Below are 22394 nucleotides of genomic sequence, written 5' to 3'. Positions count from 1 at the left end.
TCTGGGAGGCCCCAGCAGGGCCTCTTGTCCAGGCCTCGGCCTGCCCACTGGGCCCTGTCACGGAAACCTGGGACTGGAGTTGGAAGCTTCCCCCCCTGCCGGGCATGTCTCTCCCTGGGTGACAGGAGAGCCAGCCCTAAATCAGCCAGGCCGGCCCCCTTGTCACATGCCTTACTCGCACACCACACACACTCTACACTGGCAAATATTGCAAATACAGTGAAAGATTAACGCCCATGTTTTTACAGAAGTACACTTTCACCCTTTAACTTGGGAATGAAAACACACAGACAAACACGGACAAACAAACCCACCCAATCTACACCACTGTACTTCTCTCCCTTCTGTGATAGTGATTGACAGGCGCTGTCAGAGGGACATGTGACGTATGTGAGTCCTTCCCTCCTGTCTTGTTCTCCTTCCCATGAAGCCTTTGTGCCGTGGGTGCAGGTGGCAGGAGCAGTCAGGAGCATGTCACACAGACAGGAAGAGTAGAACACACATACATACACACACACACACACACACACACACACACAAACGCATACATTCTCTCACACGCAAACACACTCTCTTTTGCACACTATGTAAACACACAGACAGACACGCACATTCTCTCTCTCTCTCTCTCTCTCTCGCTCTCTCTCGCTCTCTCTCGCTCTCGCTCTCTCTCGCTCTCTCTCTCTCTCACATACACGCACGCACGCACTTCCAGATCCCCATGAGACATTAACAGTCACATCCTCCAGGAAGTGGGCTCTCTCGTCAACTCGGTCAGGTGTTCCTATCTGGGGTCCATATCGGGAATGCATGCCTCCTCTAGGTCTCTGCTTCCCAGCATTTACCAGGAGAAAGAAAAAGTGAAAGGAAGCCTTTTTGTGTAATATCCTCCCTGTGGATGAAAAAAGAGGGGGGCGCAGAAGGAATTTGAAGAGCTATATGCAATAAAAGAAGTGCAAATGCATGGAAGTTTGGAGTGTGCTGTGTGTGTGTGTGTGTGTGTGTGTGTGTGTCTATGTGAGTCGAGGAAGCGTTTGTGGAATGTGTGTTTGATATAAAGGCCATTGGCGGCTCTCCGCTGCTCTCATCGGGCCACAATGGTGTCTTTGACAGGCGGGAGAACAGGGGCATTGTGGGGCGTGAGGGGTGACACCACACAGTGTTGTGAATGTCTGGCATAGCTGGCATTCTCCGCTCTGTGCCCTCCTCAAGGCTCAGGGCTTATCAGGGATTCCTCTCCATTCCCTGCCCACACGGCCCATTGTGTGTCGGAGGAAGGCTGTTAACACACAGGAGGATGCAAATGAGGTCGGGGAAAGAATAGGCCTCTTTGAGTTCAGCTCTCTAAAGTTGACCGATTAGGGTTGAAAACTTTGATTTGGCTGGAAAGTCTTGGGCTGTTGGGCTCTGGGGCTCGTGCAAGCCAACCCCTCTTCTGTCAAGGCCTCAGCGTTTATTCGGTTTCACTGAGAAGGCAGTGCTGCACTTCCAGTGCTTCTCGAAATGAAATCCTATCAACATCCTCATCATGTCCTGCGTGAGGCTTGACCTCAGTGTTACGGAGCTGCCGAAAGGACGAGAGACACAGAGAGAGGGTCAAGAGAGTAACCTGGAGGAACAGATGGGGCCCACTGCTGAATGAACTGTACATACACTCGTCCATGCCATAGCGCTAATGAACCTGGTGGGTTCAAGGATGGTCTTTTATTCATGGAGAGCAGACGGGATCAGATGGGGAGCAGGGGCTTCTGGGAGTTTGCCTGTCTCCCCCGGCAGTGACACGTCCTCGGAGAAAAGCTCATTGTTGTCGTCCTGATGCCAAGGAAATCGTCCATCTCCCTCCGCTACTTGGAGAGAGTCCTTAACTGATTGGTTTCATTTTGGTTCGGGGGGACGCTGAGGAGGAGGGGGATGAGGGAGAGGAGGAGGAGGAGGAGGAGAAGAAGCGAGAGGGCGGAAGGGAGGGGAGGAAAAGAAGGAGAACGAGGCTTCTCCTCTCTTTCATTTTCCCCTTTATGATCATCTTCGTCTCTTTTTTTCCTCCATTCTCCCTCCTTACGCCCTCCCCCTCTTCTTCCACCTCTCGTCATATGTCTTCCCCATCGATGTGGTACAGAAACTAATTTATGAGGAGAAAACACGATTCTCTGACCTGTCCCGGTCCTGGGCCTTCACTGCCAAGGTGCTGCCTCCTTTTCTGTCACATACGCCTATTCGATCGGAGGCCTGCCCAACCCAAACTGGTCTGGTACCCAGATGGTTGTACCCCAATCTCTTTCCCTCTCTTTCAAGCTCTCATTCTCTCTCTGTCTTTCTCTCGCTCGATTTATCTTTTGGACAATCTCGAACCATGTGCACACATACGCACACATACTGTACATCGACACAAAAGCACACATGCAAACAGGCAGCTGTTGCTGTGCCCGTCCATTTCCAGGTTGCTTGTGTTTGATGTGCGCAGCTGTAACCTGAGGGTCTGCCTTTACTTAACATGTTTACATCTCCTAACACAGGCTAATAGACACTTGGCAACAACAGAGTTGTGCTAGGCTCACTTCAAAGACTGCAGCTGAAGCAGCCCTCATCTGTCCTCCATAGGCAATGGGATAGGAAAATAATGCACAGCCATCATCTCAAATGAAGTCATAAAATATCCTCATTGAAGTATATTCATAAACTGTTATTGTGAGCACCTGTTTCAAAATCCCATTGGAAGAGCCCCTACTTCTTTCTCAGCCAAGTAACAATTCCCCATGTCTGTCATCATCTATTTTGATGTCTGATGGTCTCCCACTTGTTTCCACATCACCACTTCCCCCTCCTTTAATGGGATGTTAGTCCCAAGAGGCAATAAAAATGGGGAAGTGAAATGTGATGCCAGGCTGAATTTTTCTACCTGTGTTTAGCATGCTGTGTTGGGTGGGATCCGTTTGATCCTTACAGTTCCCCTTTGGGGACCAATAAAGTTTTATCGTATGCATTCGTATTATTTTTTTCATTATCTTGTCGAAACAAATGATCGACCGTTACTGTACCTCAAAATGCACACATACTCTCTCACACACACACACACTCATGGACAATTAACTTGTAGGATCTCCCAAGGTAGTACTGGAGTAGAGTCAAGCCCATTCCATTGGACACAGCACTATCACTGTGGAAATAACATTAACAAAAGGAATTATCCTCTCCACTTCCACACATACACCTGGGAACTTCATGTAATGTTCATGTAGTGTTCATGTGTGTGCAAGTGTAGCGGTTGTGTACTCGTCGTGCGTTGTGTATTGATGGCACCCGTTCTATGCATGTGTTTGTACGGTATGTGTGTGCATGTGGGTGTTGATTTGCAGGAACACTTGTGAAGTGCTACATGTTGCAAGCAATTTGTGTGTGTGCGTGCGTGTTTGCGTATGCCATATGAATGTACTCTCTAGCCTAGAGACACTACAGTGAAGAAGTCTGGCGCTCAGTACCTCACTCTCCTTGTCCCTGAGAACAAGGCCAATCAGCTATCAGTTATTCCCAAACACAAGCCTGGCTCAGAGCCTCATACAAATTCCACAACCTCCAGACAACTTGGACTGTATTTTCAGGGTAACGGTATTGGATGGCCAACATGACATTCCCAAAAAAGGCTGTTTGGCCCCAGACTAACCAGAGTGCTCCACATGACTCAACCGTATAGGAATTAGAACCCAGAAAGGGTCAGAGAAAGACTCCACAAGCCACCACAACCGCACCAACATTTCGCTCTCTCTCACACACAAACACACACACTGTACACTGCCAACAACAAACAGTTGTTTTACCAAAATGCTACAACTCTATCATGTAGTGATACTGGATAGTTGTGGCACAAATGGGAAGTTTACATGCACACACTTATAAACACGTGACCAAAGGAGAGAGGAAAAAGCTGCTCTACCATGTGCCCTGCAGTGGGAGTTAAAGTATGGGACTCAAAAGCACACATGTAAAGGGTGTCATAGCAGTAAAGACAGGGGCCAATTCAGCCAGAGAGCCGATCTGCAAAGAGACTTTGACGCAACTGAAATCATTTTTTCAAAGGCGGGCCAATCGACTCCCTCTTAACTCAGCTCTGACAGAGGTCTCGTGTGGGCAATTATCATTGGCAGAGCATACATCACCACAGGTCAGGGTTCACTCTGGTGTCATACAGTACCCCGTTCTGAAGGAACATTCAGTCCAGACTGAGATCCACTCTCTCCATTGCACCACTCATCATTTCTTATCTGTTTATTGGGAAAGTCCAATGTTTGTAAAGTCTCAACAAAGTGAGAGAAAACAATAGAGAGAGAAAGTAGAGAAGAAAGTGAGAGATAGTGAGAAACGAAGAGAGAAACAGAGAGATTCAGCCTGATGACACAACAGATCCTTTTTTTGCCTTAGTCTTTCACGGCCAGCAGAACCGTCAATTACTGCTCATTCATTCTCTCTGACAAATTTATGAAAACGATGAATGAAATTCAATCATCAATGATGAACATAAGAGGAGAGGATAGACTCCCTGGTTCAAAGACAACAGCAGCACCTGTCTTTCACATGACGATCATTAAAACTGCTGTAAAACTGGAGCAAGCAGCAGAAACTGATTCCTACAGCAGAAGTTATTAAGACAAGAGTTGAATGAGTTCCAGACAGAGCAGTCCTTGATTTATGCCAACTATATAATGGGTGCTGAAAAAACAAAGGGAATACCACAGGGTAGAGTAATTGGACCATGGCATTATCCTATGTTGCCCTGAGTTATACTGTGCCAGATTATATGGATATGGTTTAAAGTTGTGTCCGAAAAATCCAATCAGTATCAAAGTGTAAAATGATCATGCAGTGTAAAGAGCTAATCTAAAAGTCTGATTAGAAGCCGTGGTCATTGAATAATTCAAGCAATATAAGACATTTCTACAAAAACTCAGTTTTAAACAGTTTAAACATTGATTAGCTTTACTTTACCCAGAGGTCCCTTAGGGCTTATACAGTGGGTTAGCGGTAAACATTAAAATATTCATGCATCAATTAAATCTGCTTAAATTAATATCATAAATACAGCCTGACAGAGCTATTAGGCCACTTAAACAGCAATATTATTATGCAAGTAAATCCTGTCTAAATCTGCTTATAGTTTCATCTTTCAGAGCAGGTTGTTTGAATGAATTTAGAGGTGTGGCACACACACACACTCACTATAGTGGGTGACCTGGGCTGATGTAACAGTCTGGCCTGCACAGGGATCCCCCTCTCTGCCTGGGTCTGATCAGTGTAATTGTGTTGGGTGTCCCTGATCCAGGCCTTTCTCTCACAGCCCCTATTAGCATATATAATGCATCTCTGAAGACACAAACCTACACCAATTGAAAAGCAATCAGTTTTACAGAATAGAGCTGCAATCATGGTTTTAAAGTAATTGAGTCCCTGACTGTCTGTGTTTGTGTGGGTGCCTGGGATGTGTACTGTGTGTGTGTGTGTGTGTCGTGATTGCTTTGTATCTCAAGACAGAAGATAATTGGTTCAGCAGATCGTACTGAGATGTTCGTAATTGAGGGATTTGATGTTTATTGTCTTTGTAGAGTTGTATCCCCAGGCGGACTGAATGGATGGTGTGTGTCAGAAACAGACGGAATAGACACTAACTGTCTATCATTCTGAGAATCACACACACTTCCACATGTATACACACACACAATTAAGCAGGATGTGCTTTTAAGAGTCACAGTTATCTTGCTGTTCAGAGATAATCTTGTCTAATTTCAAAAACAGTGCTTATGCCAAACCAGAACAAGAATAACAGAGCCTTATTCCCCCTTAGAGGGTGAGTGAGACGAAAGAAGTTGGTGGTGAGAGACGGCAGAAATGGGATATAAGTTACTGTGAGTTTGTGTTCTTGTGTTGATTATTTTCATGATGACTTCAGTAAATGTTGCTCCATATTTTTCTCTATTGCTTCTCTTTCTACAGTCCAAACATACACACACACACACACACACTCACCTTGTTTGCTCGTGTTTGGGTGCGTGGCCCAACACTGTCCTCCTCTGGCGAGAGCCATTAGAACACTAGATACACTTTTTGGGGGAAACAGAGAACCTATTTTACACTAATTCTAACAAATGAAATAGATCTAATAGAGATTAGAATGAGTACAATTAGATTCAATTGATGTGTGACCCCAGGGAGAATGAGATTGGTTGGGAATGGTTTCTAATGGCCTTGCTAATTACCCTGACATGGCCTTCATCAATCTTCCTCTCTAGAAAAATATACCTTCCAGCTTAGAGCTCACTTTATACCTCACAAAGGGACATAGGGCATCCATACTGTATAATCTAGGCCAATGGTCAGTTCAATAGTGTTTGTGGGTATTTGAACCCTAATTTAGATAGCAAACATTGATCCGTTTTTACCAAGTACAGAAAGACCGAGCTGTAGAGCTAAATAGTCTGTCAAACCAAAAACAAACCAAAAACAGGATTAATTTGGTCATAGATACTATTTTCAATGTTATTCAACCTCTCTAAAGAAGAGCTGGTTTTGCAGGTCAGGTTGGGTTTTGATACTATACAGATCACATCAAATACTACCACCTACTGGGGGAGTTTGTGTAGTACACTGACTGAATTAATGGGATCCATCATACCCGTTTCGTAGGCTATTTTTCTGTGGCTCATTTCTCACGGACGGGAAACAAAACTCAAATTACTATAAATGGGGTCTCATTTTTTAACTCTCCCCCTCAAGCGAGATGTTTAATTTAGAATTCTGCATAGCCAGTCAGTCAAAGTCAAGCCCTAACAAAAAAGCGCGCCCACCACACAAATCTCCGCCCCCATTCCCCGACATATTCAGTTCAGTTCAAACTCAGATAGCCTACCCTAATAATTGTTAACCTGGTATCACAGGACGCTGGTGCAGCATTGCTCAGTGCAAACACAACACACACGTACACTCATCAGTTCTGATCTGTTTGATTGTCAGCTGGTTAGTAACATAGCAAGCAGTTACGCAAATCTGATGCCAAGATGAGCAATACATCGTCTGAGACCGACGTGGACTTCACAATAGAGAAGTTAAAGAGGAAATACTTGGGGCCAAGGGAACTGGTAACGTTATACTAGCTGGCTAACTCTCGTCGTAGTTACTAGTGTTAACTAGCTAAGTTACATAGAACTAGTACGTAGCTAGCCTACTGTAACGACTAGACTAGTTGGCGAGAGCTAACAACTTTGTATACAGTAGGCTAGCAGTCGTAGCTAGCACTGCTTGTCAACTAGCTAGCTTGACACAACCGTGGTTGCTAAGGAAACACATGCTCTAGTTTGGCATAATTAAACAACAGACTACAGTAACTAGCGATTAATGGTCACACATGCAAAATATGTTGCTATCTAAAGCTAGTGAATGTAAATCTAACTTGTCCTCCCATCCTTATAGCTTTCATCAGACATTAGAACTGGGGGTACAATCTGTCATTCTAATGGTGAGAAAGGAGTGTTTCATTTGTTTTGTCATGGCAATTTGAAAACAACTTATTCAGCTGTCAAGTGTGTCTTTATTGCCGAGACATGTGCTGTATGTTTTAAAGAACCTCCTACATCGACGGTGACATCCTCCTCCAAAGTCAAAAGCCCCCACAGAGGCCTGAGAGGTTACAAAACGGCTCTAAGAGAACTGTTCAAAGCAGTCACCCTCACACCCCTGCCCGAAAGGTTGGTTTCTGACCATGACTTATCCCTATTGAGGCTCATCTTTAGTACTGATCTATAGGTAATTGACAATTGTCTTGTTTAAGAAACCAATAGAGATTAGAGACCAATAGACATTTCACTTTGCCACACTTACAAATTTCTGCCTTACAGAGATAAGGAAGACAATGGAGATGTTTATTTGGCTTTCAGGGTTCCTATTTGCAAGTACACAATGTAATGTAGGCAACTGTTTTTGTGAAATTGTCTTTTCTCTGGTTATCACAGGCTGGACAGTGATGGTGTTATGAGTAGCAGTGCTGAGGACCTCAGTATGGACTACAAAACCTGCCCCCTCCTGGACACCCTGGTGCATTACACGGAGACAGGTGTGCATTTCCTCCAACAATGCCTAGTAGAGGCTGCACCGTATTCATTATTCCAAAGAGGACCACCCCATCTATACAGCATATCGAAAAGATGTGCGTTCTAATCCTGGGTTGATAACATTTGTGATGACTTATTGTTATGACTTGGAACATGGCTTGATGCCCGGTGTTTGCTGTGATTCCAGATGTGACCCTTCCCTCCAGCCTAGCCAGTAGCCTGGGCTCCAGGGAGACCGAGCCTGTGCTTGGGATGGCCAGAGAGGAGCAGGGGAGAGGGCTAAGGGAGCAACAGCCACAGTCCTACTCTCTCCTCTCCCCCACCCCTGATATGGGACAGGTGTGCCAAGAGATGCTGGTCATCTATCAACAGTTGAGAGTGAGTGGTGAAGAACTGGACTGGGCTAAAATCACATAGATTTTCCAGTAGATTTATGAAATGATTTGCTTAGGAAGGAGTTTATCGTGTGTGTGTGTGTGTAGGCTGAGAGGGAGAGCCAGCAGCAGTGGCAGAGAGAGCTCCAGGAGAGAGAGAACCGACTGCTCCAGAAGGAGCTAGCTCTCAGCAGGCTGCGAGGGGTGGAGGAGGAAGTACACGCACACATCCTGGAAGTTCAAGAGGCAAGAGGAACAGGAACGGCAACACGCACCCCCCCCCCCCCCCCCCCAGATCTTATCCGTACATTTCCCGGTTGTGTGGGCCATCCTTTCTTTGCGGCTGTGAGAAGGCTGCTTCACTCTTCTGGTCAGGATAGACCTGCGGGGGTGAGAGTGGGGATGTGTGATTGGGCTCTGTTTGGTCCCGTTCAGAAACACCAGCGTGAGGTGAGTGTACTGCAGGAGCTGCTCAGGGAGCGGGCCAAGGAGAACAGGAGGCTCAAGTCCAGCTTCGACACCATCAAGGAGCTCAACGACACCATGAAAAAACAGGCAAGGGCCTCACGGAACCTCTTCCATAATTATAGTCCCTTTTGTTATTTGAATGCCCTGCAGTCGTTTTCTCTGCTTTAACCTTCCGCACTATGTGATAGTCGTATTAGTAGTGATATAGTGATGAGTTTCAAGATATTTGACGTGGGTTTTATGTGAGGAAGATGTAGAAACCCAGACAGACCAGGGGGTGGCAGTCATTTCTAAGCTGGATGTGAGGAAATGATTCGCTGTGCTTGTGTGTAGCTGAATGAGCTCTGCGAGCACAACAAGAGGCTGGAGGGCCAGTCCAGGAAGGTGCAAGCCCGGCTGGAGAACCTACAGGTAAAACTGTCCCCACCCCTCCCTGGGGCTTTAGGTGTGGAGTCTTCCTCCCCCAACGGCTAAGTACCGCTGCAGTCCCCAGTGTTTTGGAATACTGAAACCCGCCACTCGTTCTGCGTTCTCCAGAGGAAGAACGACTACTCGCTGGCTCTGAGAGGTCGAGAGAACGTTAGTGTGAAGATGGCGGAGACCAGGGCTGCCAAACAAGAGAAGTCAGCCAGCTCATCTAAAACAAAGAAGGTATACGTTACCAACAACTCGGTATGTCCTCGACACAGTCCTCTACCATTTAAGTCTGTTCTTTCTTGGACCGAATCGCTGATCTTAAATGAGAAGATTGGAAACAGCTGTGCAGAGACACTTTCACCTACCCAGTCATGGTTTGGTCAGAAGTTGAGGACCTCATGCTAAAGACAGAATTTGATCTCTTCCCTCAGGGCTGTATAGGTCCCGCCCCTGTCAGGCTCCTGGCTCTGCTATTGGACTGGGTTGTTGATGGACAGTCCTTCCCCCCAGCAGCAGGAGACAGAGAGGCGGTCCTAGACCTCCCTCTGGTTGTCTCGCTCCACGAGAGGTGCTCCAAGGTAATAGAGAGAGAGGGAGGGCGGGGTTATTGTGCTGTCAGGGTGCCGTTTAGCATGTTCATCAATGTTGTGTGTTTCCAGCTACCGTAAGGAGTTTGTGTTGTTCATGTTTGTTGTTTATGCTGTTGTTGTCTTGTTGTCGAGGTGTTGCCTCTGTTGGTAGAGCAGCTTCAGCTGACCTCAGGGTCAGATCCTTCCCTCATCCTGCCCCTCCTGCGCTTTACCTACCAGGCCCTCCGCCAGCTGGACAACACCACACAGGTACACACAGATACCTACACAACACCACACAGGTACACGCACACCCTGTACACAACACCACACAGGTACACACAGATACCTACACAACACCACACAGGTACACGCACACCCTGTACACAACACCACACAGGTACACACAGCTACCTACACAACACCACACAGGTACACACAGATACCTACACAACACCACACAGGTACACACACACCCTGTACACAACACTACACAGGTACACACAGATACCTACAAAACACCACACAGGTACACACAGATACCTACACAACACCACACCGTTACACACAGATACCTACACAACACCACACAAGTACACACACTATACACAACACCACACAGGTACACACAGATACCTACACAACACCACACAGCTGCACACAGATACTTACACAACACCACACAGGTACACACAGATACCTACACAACACCACACAGGTACACACACACCCCGTACAACACAGGTACACACAGATACCCTGTACCACACTCACAGCTCAGTGTTTCCAACAGGAGTTAGTGAGACTGGTGAGTGGTCCTGGGACAGTCTGGGGGCATGCTGCCCTGGAAAAGAATGTTGTGCGTTTTAAAGTTAAATGCCTCAATCTGGTGTACTTTGAGAGCGAAAATAAGAAGTTAGAACTATGAAGAACTCTTGTAAACAATGTTGTGCTCTTGTAAACAATGTTATGCTCTCCTAGTAAACAATGTAATCGTAAACACATTGGTTGTACAGATATGAACGGCGATGACATGGCAAAAAAAGTCACACTCGCAAAATATGGTATACGCAGTTCACAAATGGTCAAAACACAAAATTGACTAGAGTATATTTGAACTGTCAAAGAAATGAAGCAGTGGTGGTAACAGTAACTGGTTTCTTTTTTAGAAGAAAACAATATATACTGGATTACAAAAAGCCTAATGTTACATGATGGGCCAACTTGCTCCTGATACTGGAAATAGCTATGATTTCAGAGCCGCTGGTATTTAAAAAAAAAATAATTAGCTAATGTTAGCTAGCTATTTGATATAATGTTATATATGTACATTATACACGGTGTAATGGTTTTCATGACAACCAGTTGGATGTGTCTGTTGACATAAGCGGAGAGACTGACAGCTAACGTCGTTACTAGCTAATGTAGGCGTGAGCGATGCTTTGCTGAAGCAACTGTTCAAAATACAATATCACTATAACATATATTTTATGTTACTATGATTAAGTGTAAAAATACTTTCGGTTGATTCAATGACACTGGGGGACATTAATGGGAAACACACCCTGTACCACACCTACACAACATCACATAGGTACACACACACAGCTACCCTGTACCACACCTAAACAACATCACATAGGTACACACACACAGCTACCCTGTACCACACCTACACAACATCACATAGGTACACACACACAGCTACCCTGTACCACACCTACACAACATCACATAGGTACACACACACACAGCTACCCTGTACCACACCTACACAACATCACATAGGTACACACACACAGCTACCCTGTACCACACCTACACAACATCACATAGGTACACACACACAGCTACCCTGTACCACACCTACACAACATCACATAGGTACACACACACACAGCTACCCTGTACCACACCTACACAACATCACATAGGTACACACACACAGCTACCCTGTACCACACCTACACAACATCACATAGGTACACACACACAGCTACCCTGTACCACACCTACACAACATCACATAGGTACACACACACAGCTACCCTGTACCACACCTACACAACATCACATAGGTACACACACACAGCTACCCTGTACCACACCTACACAACATCACATAGGTACACACACACAGCTACCCTGTACCACACCTACACAACACCACGCTACCACAACTGCAACACCACAAGGACACAAAGATGATTCCCCGCCACCCTGTGTTTGGAACGCGTCTACACCCACACACTCCTCCAGCTCCGCCGTGAACCGCTACGTAGCCACAGACCCCCTACACAACATGACGAGCTGTCATGCTACAGCAAGGCCAAACACTAAACAGCATTTAAAGCCTCGTTTGATGTCCTCCATCCTATGGAGTTTTCCTTCAAACACTATTAACTGGAGTGCCCCAAGGTCCTGTGAGCGTTCTGGATGGCGGGAGGACAGCAGAACAGGCTGTCCTTGCGGCTTCGGAGCAGCCACTCCACTGACTGTATAGGACCAGCTGTGTCAAAAGGCCTCCACCTTCTCCTTCCTCTTCTTCCACTCCTGGTTTGAATTACAACAGCAAGCTCAATAGTCAACAAGCAGCCGGCACAGATGTCAGCCCGCCTGTGTTGTGTGTGTGTGCGTGTGTATGTGTCCAGGGGTCAGGTGGACTCTCCTTGCCCCTAGCCCCCCCTTCCTCCTGCCCCCTGCTCCACCGCAGCACCACAGCATCCCTGCCGGTGTGTCCGTCACGCCTTGGAGGGCCCTGGCCGGCCCTGGCCTCGCATGTTTGTTTGTCAGGGCATGTCCACCACTGCTTTCTGACGAGCTTGATGTTTCAACTGGAATCACATGTCCTATTACTGCAACATGTGGGTTTGCTCTAAAGCTGCCTGTCCCCTGGCGGGCCAGAACGCTTCGACGCCGTGTGTGTTTCCGTCCGTGCCGGCCCGGCCCGAGAACGCACACACACGCACACACACTGGGGAGGTTTCAGTGTGTGTGTGAAAAGAGAGAGACAGAACGGGATGTGTAGGGAGGGAGATGTGTGGCTCAAAGACACTGGAAATGTATTCTAGAAGATTCTTATGGTTCGTAGTGTCACATTGAGAATGGCTGTCTGTGTGCGTGCGTTCCCGATGGCGCGTTCCTGACTCTGTGTGTTTCCGCAGCCCGTGACTCTGTGTTCCACCCTGCGGCGTTTGGGAGAGGAGGTGTCCCGGCCCACAGCTCTCCAGCCTAGCGGCCCCCAGGACCCCAGTGGGGCCCTCAGGCCCAGGGGCCCCCCTCGGACCGCCCCCCTCTACAGGAGCCCCTGCCCCCACACCCGCCTCCTCTCCGCCCTCATCGTCCTCAGAACCGTCACTCAGGGTACGGAGCCGTGCTTCCGCGAACTGCCCAGCAGGGGGCAGCGTTCATCCTGCGGGTCGACGGAGGCCATCTAGTGTCGTGTCACAGAGTTAGCGACGGCCCGGCACTCTGGGTTTTTATCTCTGCCGCTGCAGAGCTCAAGAGAGAGCCATAGTTTGATATCATTGAATCCAGTCGGTAGACTGCAGAACGGCCCGCCATCTGCCTCGGATTGTTTCACCACGTCCACACAGCCCATCGGTCTCTGTTGTCTCTGTCAGCTTGGCACAAGCCTGGCCTGTTGATTGACGCGTAACTTGAGGTTGGAGAGTGAAATATTTTGTTTTTGTACTCCAGGATAATATTTAATAGTTACCATATTAAACTGGTAGCTCAATCCAAAAGGCTTACAGAACCCCTAAACCTCGAGCAAAGACGAGAAGCAGATATAATCCAAAACGGCCAGCCTCAAGCTGTTTATTTTTCTTATTTTTATCATGTTTTTCCTCTGAGCAAATTGCATACATTTAAGTTCGGTTTGAACCAACCAGACAGAACGAGTCTGGGTCATATAGAATAGATCTGGATCACACAGCTTGGCAGGTCAAGGGTCAGTGAGGGCTTAGGACGGGAGGACGGGGAGGAGATCGAAGGGAAAATGAGGCAAAGTGATGGGGGGGGGGGGGGGATTTCAGAGCATGGTCAGGTAACCATGGAGAGATCATGAGATTGTAGCATGGAGACAGGGAGAGGGGGCCTTTGGACAACAGGAAGAGCGAGAGCTTTGTGGACGACGGTGGGTGAAATCTCTGGAGGCGGTGACGAATGGCGCGTTCCACCACCACGACGGCATGCTGTTGCAGGGGGTTCGCCGTGCAGTTTTTGCATGGGACTCCCGGTGTGTGTGTGTCTGTGATATCCACCTTGTCTCTCTCCCTCCCCTTTCCCCCCCGTAGCGGACGTGCTGGCCCAGGCTCTGGACAGCCTCCACGGTGAGCTGGCGTGCGAGGAGAGCCGGGGTCTGTTCCTGCACCACGCGGGCCTGCCTGTCCTGCTGACCCTGCTCAGGGGGGGCCGCGGGGGCCTGCACGCCCCCGTAGACATCCTGCTCCAGCTCGCCTCGCCGTCCAGTAAGTACAGGACAGGACACGGCTTCCTGGACTCCCGCTCTTAGTCTAGCTTGTCGAAGCCCGGTGGAACCAGTGACGCTGTCCACCAGCGGCCAAATGAAAGGCCAGATAAACGACACACAGCAGCGCCGCGCCACAGCGCTTACTGTAAAGGGGGGGGGGGGGGGGGAAACGTGAACCGAGTGAAGTCTAGGGGTGTCATGAGGCCGGTAGTGTGCCTGTGCGTGCTGACACAGTGCAGAGCACGTATTAGTGGGCCGCGAGGGGCTGTAATGTAGCTTGGGAGCAGAGACGGGGGTGGTTTTACTAGGGGGGGGGGGGGGGGTGTGTGGGGGTAATGAGGGTAGACTTTAGAGAGGGGGGGGGGGGTGGGGTTCACACCTGAAGGGGACCAGTAGACTTCCTCCCCTGTCTGTCTCTGGCTATTTTCTGTCGATGTTCACACACAGCCTCTGTTCCTCTAGATAGCAGCTCCCACAATCCCTTCGCTGGCTATGTCTAGACCTTCCAGCTACTGTAGCTGCCCCGTGACCCTCCGGCCCCGAGCTAGCTTCACCCCCCCCCCCCCAGCTCCAGCCAGTCTCTACTTAGCTCTGCTGTTAAAACGTACTGTACAATTCCCCCATGCTGTTCACACCTGAAGGTCACCTGTAAACATACCAGGTCACCCCCACCCCCTCGCTAGACCTGGCTACTGTCAGTGTCCACCCCCCAGCTGCCCCCGTCTAGCCTCCAGCGACGGTAGCTAACCCCCGGGTCGGGTTCCAGCAGGACTTTGTCATGCTGTTCACACCTGAAGGTCACTAACCAACCCGACCCTGCTGGTTTGACTTATACTGGCCCCGCCAGTCTGCCCCTGCCACAATATGACTTTCATTCTGGTAATCCTCTCCATGTGGCCGTTCCTCCATAAAGAGAACACCACCCTGTCCTCCTAAATCACTTGGACATGGACCACTCTGTCCTAACCCATGCTGTTTGAAGTTTCCCTCCACCCATGAACTCGTCGTACCTGTGTGAAGATGCTGGGAAGCAGATGGAGAGGGAGAGGGAGAGGGAGAGAGAGAGAGAGAAAGAGAGAGAGAGAGAGAGAGAGAGACTGCACTCTTTGCCCTCACCATGTTGTTCTCAAGATGAGTCATATTCCCCTCAGAGCCAGCTACCTCTAGATCCAGGGCCTGGCCCCCCTGTCCTGGCCCCCCTGTCCTGGCCCCCCTGTCCTGGCCCCCCTGTCCTGGCCCCCCTGTCCTGGCCCCCCTGTCCTAGCCCCCCTGGCCTGGTCCCCCTGGCCTGGCCCCCCTGGCCTGGCTAACCTCTCAGCCACCTGAGGCAGGCCATGGGCAGACTGTGAATGTCCCGAGCCTTGCTGTCCTCCATCATTAATAGTGGCTCTCCCCCAGTGTTGGAGCCCCTCCTGGATCTGAGCCAGGCTGCTACAGTAGCTGCCTCAGGACCATATTGGCTCGTCACACACAATTACACCGCTAATTACACTCATTCCCCAGGTTGTTCCTCGAAATGTGCAGAGTCTGTTCTCAATCAACATACCTTACCAGGCCACACTACACAACGTGTCAGCTGTAGGGCTCGCGTCCCTCCAAACCGATCCTAAGATTGGAGTTGTTGCAACGTTGCATCAGACACACAACTTGGTCAAGACCCCTCCACTGTGAATTTCCATTGTGTAACTCATCTCGAGGCTGAAGTTTGATGGACAGGGGGAGTTGGAAGGGGCCGGCTGGCGCGAGGAAAAACAAACGGGCGCTCTCACTGGAAGCGGACTGGTGTTTGGTTGCCATACGGTCTGTGTTTGCTTTTGTTGACAGAGTCGGGAGAGATCAGCAGCTTTCTTCCATCTGCTGACAGTCGCCTCAGCTCCGTTGTTTAATCTGTGAATGTTTATGTCCTCCCGGAAAGAAGGAAGGCTAGGGAGATAACTTTGACAATATGGACCCTGTCTTGAAAGGCGATCACTTAGTGGTATTTGACCCTGTGTCCACTCTGCTCCACACACTGTTAATCTAGGGTGTGTGTGTGTGTGTCAAATCCAATTTCACAATGCAGATAATCCTAACTGGTAACACTCGAGGGCGAGAAAACGATTTAACACGGTAAAAACAATCGCGGCACCATTACGACATCATCACCGCCACAGTGACGATGACATCAAGATGAAGCACCACGACACGAGACGAGGTGTGAAAAAAGAAATGACACAAAGAAAGTGCGTGCGTGTGTGTGTGTTCGCTGGTAGGGTTCCTGAGTCGGTTCCTCGAGGCGTGCAGCAGCGAAGACTTCTTCCGCACGGCCGCCCTGCTTCTACGGAGCTCTCGTCTAGCGCTCCCCCTGCTGGAGAAACTCTCCATCCTGCTGCAGAAGCTCTCCACCCTCAGGTGAGAAACCCCCGGTATACCTGCACCCAAATAACACTACGGTCCGACACACGCTAACACTGTCCAGTAGACTCATCCACTAGACGTAGCATGTGGCTAACACCGGTGGCCAAATCCATAGGACTGCGTTAGCACGTGGCTGAGACTGGCTCGTAGCATCCGCCGACAGGTTTGAGAGGAGAAACGCTCCCAGGCTCCAGCTGGACTGCTAGCCTTCATTAGGAAAGATTAGATCACAGGGCCAGGGCTAGAGACCAAGGGAAATACTCACCCTGTCATCAGCCCCCGTTCTGTGTGTGTGTGTGTGTGTGTGTGTGTGTGTGTGTGTGTGTGTGTGTGTGTGTGTGTGTGTGTGTGTGTGTGTGTGTGTGTGTGTGTGTGTGTGTGTGTGTGTGTGTGTGTGTGTGTGTGTGTGTGTGTGTGTGTGTGTGTGTGTGCGCGCGTGCGCGTGTTCAATTGGCAGTCCGTATGTGTGTTGTGTGGGGGCTGAACTGGATTCTGTAATTCAGTGATGTACTTTAAAGGCCATCTTCAGAGAAGGAAGCATCATGCTGAATATTGAGTCTATTTTCTTCTCCTTTCTGGCTCCTCTTGTCAACAGCGTTATAAGATCATTGTTTACGGGAAGATAAATTTGTCCCTAGGAACACCAGTGTCTTCTTTGATTGGGTCACTCATTGGCCATTGTGAAATCGTATTATTGAGAACACATTCTCCAAAACAACAAATAACTAATGCAGGGAAATGCTTTGAATGTAGCTATTGGAGGGTTGGGGTGGTGCCACCATACGTCACAAGACTGAACACACCTATGTTAAGTCCCAGAGCTCCGTCTGATGTCACTTCCTGTGGTCTCCCCAGGAAGAACAAGCGTCTGTTCGAGCTCTGCTCCCTCCACCTCCTGCTGCAGGAGATGCTAAGGACCACAGACCCCACACACACCTTCCTTTGCCTCAACCTCAACTCCATCCTGCTCAACCTCAAGTGACGGGGCCCAGCCACCCGTCACACCCGTCCCGCTCCGGCAGAACCACCGCCGTGCTACGGCACAATTAGAATCTGGAGGGCGTCAGAAACTCTCGATGATGACCTTTAAAAAGGTGCCTCCGTCTGCAGTCTACATGTGTTTGTCGGCAGTAACTGTGTGAGTTGTTTGTCAAGGATTTGTTTGTACCTTTTTTCATTTTTTTTTTTTATGTTGCGCAACTCAAAATGGCGCGGTGACACTAATCATGTTTGTCAAAGGCTGTAATGTTTGTCTCATGCGCTCTGAGGGACAAATCGTTTTTTGCCGTCGGGCTTTTTAACAACAATAAACAAAGAACCGGCGAGAGACAATGGAGCACACGTTCAAGGTGAAAAGCGTATGTTTCGTGTGTGCGTAAGTCTGTTTGTCAGTTGTCAAAGTGATGCCGGACATTCAACCTTGTGTGATGTCATGCAGGTCAGGGGCTGCTGTTGTGGACGGCTGGAAGGGAATAGCAACCTGACAGTCATGTCCTAGCTGATCTCTCCCAGGGGCTGTGTGATCCTGCCCCTCGACCACAGCACCTTCACACACGGACCCAGACACCTGCCCACTCCAAATGTAACTCAATCACTTCCAAGAGGACTTTTAAGCTTGTGTGTTACATCCCAGCGTTCCAGTGTTACAGCCATTCCCCCTTTAACAGAGAACCCTATTGGAAATACAGAGGATTCTCACTTGACTTTCCAAGGCATTACCTTTTAAACACACACCAGACAGTGAGTTCTGTCCCCATACTGTTAGAAAGGTACTTCGTAAATAGTCCGGGTGTCATCCTGGGCTGGTGGGAAGAGTTTGCTGAAGGGGGTTGCATGGGAGAGGTGTGTGAGAGCGAGGCAGGGAGTGGGGGCGGGGGGGGGGGGGGGGGTGGGCGGGGGGTTCAGACTCTAGCCTGCTATGTCTGCTCGGGCGGGATTCCCCCTCGTCTGAGCTCCGAGGAGATCATAATTAGCTGTCAGTCTGGATGTGATGATGATGAATCGAATCAGGCAGCACCAGCACAGGGGACGTTCCGTGCAGTCCAAGAGGTGAGGGTGGAATATCTCACCCACACGGCTGAGGGAAGTAGAACTGACAGTTCCGAGCAGTCGTCCTTTTCTCCTGACATACCCTCTGGTGAAGGTGTGTCTTGACAGAGACCGCAAAGTCCTGATGGACAAGCGAGGACATCTCTTCTGCCCTGCGGCACACTGCTCACCTCCCCATCCTAGGTTCTTTAGATATCTACCCCTGCTCCAGGTTCTGGCCTGGCCTCATCCATCTTCCCCGTACTAAGATAGCACAGCTTCTGGTCTCAGCGGTGTGCCAGAGAACAGACAGACAAGTACCCGGGTGCAGCCGTGGTAGGGTTTGTACCAACTGTGAGAGTCTATTCATCATAGGGATTGACTGATGCTCCCATCCCGATCTAGGCCCCATTCCCTCCTCTAACCCCTGGTCCCATCTGATCCCACAGCAGCCTCGAGAAAAGGCCTGAAAGGACTGAAACCTCAACTGTCATCATCTGATTTATTTACTTTCATTACTTCAATTACCGAGGGCCGGGTCCACAGCGGGCTGTGCTCTGTGTTCCGTACACACACTCATACCCCGCTAAGCTTCAGACACGGAGCTGCGGTCTCCGTAATTTATGCCGGGGCTTTGTCAACGGAGCGAATCTCAGTGGAAACTCCGTTTAAGAGTACCTCTCCTCCAATCTGGCAAGTAAACCTCATTAAAATGTTATTTGCGTTTTCTAAAAAAGGGGGGAGGGCGAGGACAAACATTAGTGGCTACGCTTTGCCAGGATATAAGGTCAGTCAATCACGTTTGACGTCGTGGACCACCGAATGTATATTATGTCCACCAGGCTGAGTATATGAATATAGCACTTGTGTAACGCAATAAATGCACGAGGCAGCAGTTAATCATATACCTAACTGGTATGGAGGCTTGGTAAGTGAAAACATCTGTCTGGATAGAAGCTTGGTGAGCGCTTTCTCTCTCTCTCTCGCTGTAATGAAGTTGCCCCTCTATCACCATTATGATTTGCGATGCTCCATTTGGATCTGCCTCAGGAAGGTAACCGTCAACAGATTCTCCCTGTGTCCTGAAGCCACGAGTGCCACCGATAGACCACGAAACAATAACACAACTAACCTTTTAAATCAAACAGCATTACTGTTTGTTTGGTTTTGTCATGATTCCGCTGTCCAGTTTATAGGCTATTTCTCGATCGAGCTAGAGGTTCATCCCAGCGACCTCTGATTGCAGCTTCGCGTCCCTAGCCCCTGGGCTCGTAACTGGCCTCCTTCGCCTGGTGTGGCACAGAATACGTCCTTTCATTGTCAAGTCGGTTGGAAAACATTGAGCCCATTTGAGTTTTAATTGGTGCCTTCTCGCTCTCCTTTTTCCATTTCCCGTTATATACGTCTTTTCTGATACCTACTTTGAAAGGAAAGTGTACACTGTTTCCCGTATTTGTCTGCGTGATGGATGCTATCCACAGAGGTGGATGTGTTGCAACATGCTCTGCTATTACTCCGTCGGGATTTCACTCTGTCAATAGTCCTATTCACACTCAATAGTGTTCAATATGTTGCTGTAATGGAGGGCCACGTAACTGATGATTGAATACTAATAATATAATATATACTAAATATACTGCAAGGTGAAGGGCCCAAAACAGACCAGTGACCGGTAGTATGTGTCCAGGTTAACATTCCCTACTGGGGCTACTAGTGATTGGTTACTGATGGCCTCTTCCTATAGGCTATTTGCAGACAAGGGAACTGACAGGGGCGAGTATTAGCTGGCTGGCATGCCAGAGAGCATTAGCAGCAGTAGCTAGCTGGCAATGCAGCATGTGAGCTTTAATTACACTGTCGGCTTGCTTTAACTCACAGTTCGAAAGGCATTCCCTGCCTCAGGGAGTCCATCACTCTCTCTCTCTTTGTCTCTGTGTGCTCATACCAAGCCAAGCAGTGAACACTCACAAAACGGACCCTCAGGTGCCTGTCACACACACATGCATGCGCACACACACACACACCACACACAGCGGCTTTTCAGTGAGAGGATTACGTGGAGCTTCGGCTGTGTTTGAAACCCGATGAGAACAGCACTGCCCGGCATCACCGAATCTGACAGTTCTTTTCTCCAACAGGCGTAAGATCCACAGCCAGGAGAGGAGACTGAAGCTAATCATTTATCCATCGGAGACCCACAGTACACACACATACACATGACCAGAGCTGCCGGTGAGGTGGCTGTCGCCACAATGGCTGACGTCATGCAAAAAATATATAGGTGGTAAGAGATGATGTAACTGGAACTCCCATCAATGCTCTGTAAGCATATCCACCTTCTACAAAGAGACCCAGTTCCCAGCTATTTTCACCCAGAATCTTCCCCATTGACAGAGCAGTGATCTTCCACGGATCAGGTTACATCGTTATGCTTTCAAAACATCAACGGAGCATGACGGATAGGAGCAGAACACCAGGCCCACTGTTCACAAACGCTCTCAGCGATCTGAGCCTTGGGCCGATGTGAGTGTCTGAGTGTAATTCATACAAAGAAAATGAAGGAAACAATACTTTCACAATTTATTGATTTTTATTTATTTATGAATGCGTATGTACAATAATAAGTTATATATACACTTACATTTGGTTCCAAAAAACTTTGCTTCCATTGTTCTACTCTTGTACAATGTGTTTCTGAGGTAAATAAAGAAAGTCTGTACAGACTATCATCCTGTCTCAACCTATCTTCTATAGCTGTGTTTACTTGTGTGTGAGGAGACAAAAAAAAACTTATCAATACATGCTAAATGATGAACATTGTACATGCACATTTATTCATTTACACTACCGGAGTCCAGCCCCTTTACAAACTGTGATTGTGAAAATCCATCAGAGAAAAACATGACAAGGTATTGTCTTGAACTGTGCATGTTGAACCCTTGATGGAAAACAGTCATAAATCATTAATTCCACCCAGAGGAGCAAAAGCATACAGCTGACGATCCAAAAGCTTTCGAAAAGAAATCTAAACCAAGGTCAGAAGGCCTTTTTTGTCTATTTTGCTTGTATCCTAAAGCTTATGAGCTAAACAGTCCTGGAAATGCAAACGTTTGCTTTTCTTACCTCCCATCTCCTCTCTTTCCCTCCCCTATCCTCCCCTCTCCTCAAGTCTCCTCGTAGCTCACCATAGGGTCCCTAAGGCAGTAGTCCTCCGCGCTTCAAACTGGCCTCTTTTTATAGTTTTTCCACTGGGCTTTGGTGGTTAACTGGCTGTAATGGTTAATTGGGTGCTGGAAATCACAGGCACTTTGCACCAGGCCTGTAAACCACAACATTTCAGCCTATTAGAGGCGAGACCGCCACACGACAGCTAATCAGGGGCTGGCGGCAGCGCCAGCCCGCAGCGTTGGGGGGGGGGGGGGGGGGGGTCTGATGGAATGGAGCAGCAGAGTGGTTTCAGAGGTCTGGAGATTGTGTACGTCTGAAGTTCGGTCTGTTTAGGCAAGCCCTGAGGCCAAGGCAGGGCTAACAGCTAAGTGATGTGTCCACTTGTTGTTGTCACTGACTCACCAACCCC

The 22394-nt window shown here is 48.7% G+C and overlaps 1 protein-coding gene across 5 annotated transcripts; it reads left to right on the top strand.

The window, feature by feature from the left end:
• Nucleotides 1-6884: 6884 nt before the first annotated feature.
• Nucleotides 6885-21540, top strand: LOC134017433 (coiled-coil domain-containing protein 138-like). Of its 5 annotated transcripts, none has more exons than XR_009929751.1 (16): nucleotides 6886-7121; nucleotides 7453-7498; nucleotides 7604-7727; nucleotides 7992-8092; nucleotides 8278-8468; nucleotides 8573-8710; nucleotides 8900-9019; nucleotides 9266-9343; nucleotides 9470-9583; nucleotides 9781-9927; nucleotides 10072-10188; nucleotides 13083-13281; nucleotides 14217-14390; nucleotides 16645-16783; nucleotides 17645-17883; nucleotides 20956-21540. XR_009929751.1 is itself a non-coding variant. In XM_062457035.1 (15 exons), the coding sequence occupies exons 1-15, from the start codon at nucleotides 7041-7043 to the stop codon at nucleotides 17769-17771; spliced, it is 1896 nt and encodes a 631-aa protein (XP_062313019.1). In that variant the 5' UTR covers nucleotides 6886-7040; the 3' UTR covers nucleotides 17772-18310. The 5 variants fall into 5 exon arrangements, 3 of the variants coding, with proteins under 3 accessions (XP_062313022.1, XP_062313020.1, XP_062313019.1); XR_009929752.1 differs by having other exon boundaries at nucleotides 17645-17927; XM_062457035.1 differs by lacking the exon at nucleotides 20956-21540 and having other exon boundaries at nucleotides 17645-18310.
• The last annotated feature ends 854 nt before the right edge of the window (nucleotides 21541-22394 follow it).

Source organism: Osmerus eperlanus, chromosome 3 (assembly GCF_963692335.1).
Source record: "Osmerus eperlanus chromosome 3, fOsmEpe2.1, whole genome shotgun sequence".
NCBI classification, from domain to species: Eukaryota; Metazoa; Chordata; class Actinopteri; order Osmeriformes; family Osmeridae; genus Osmerus; species Osmerus eperlanus.
Note: the sequence above shows the minus strand (reverse complement) of the source record. Positions and strands in the feature narration are given on the sequence as shown.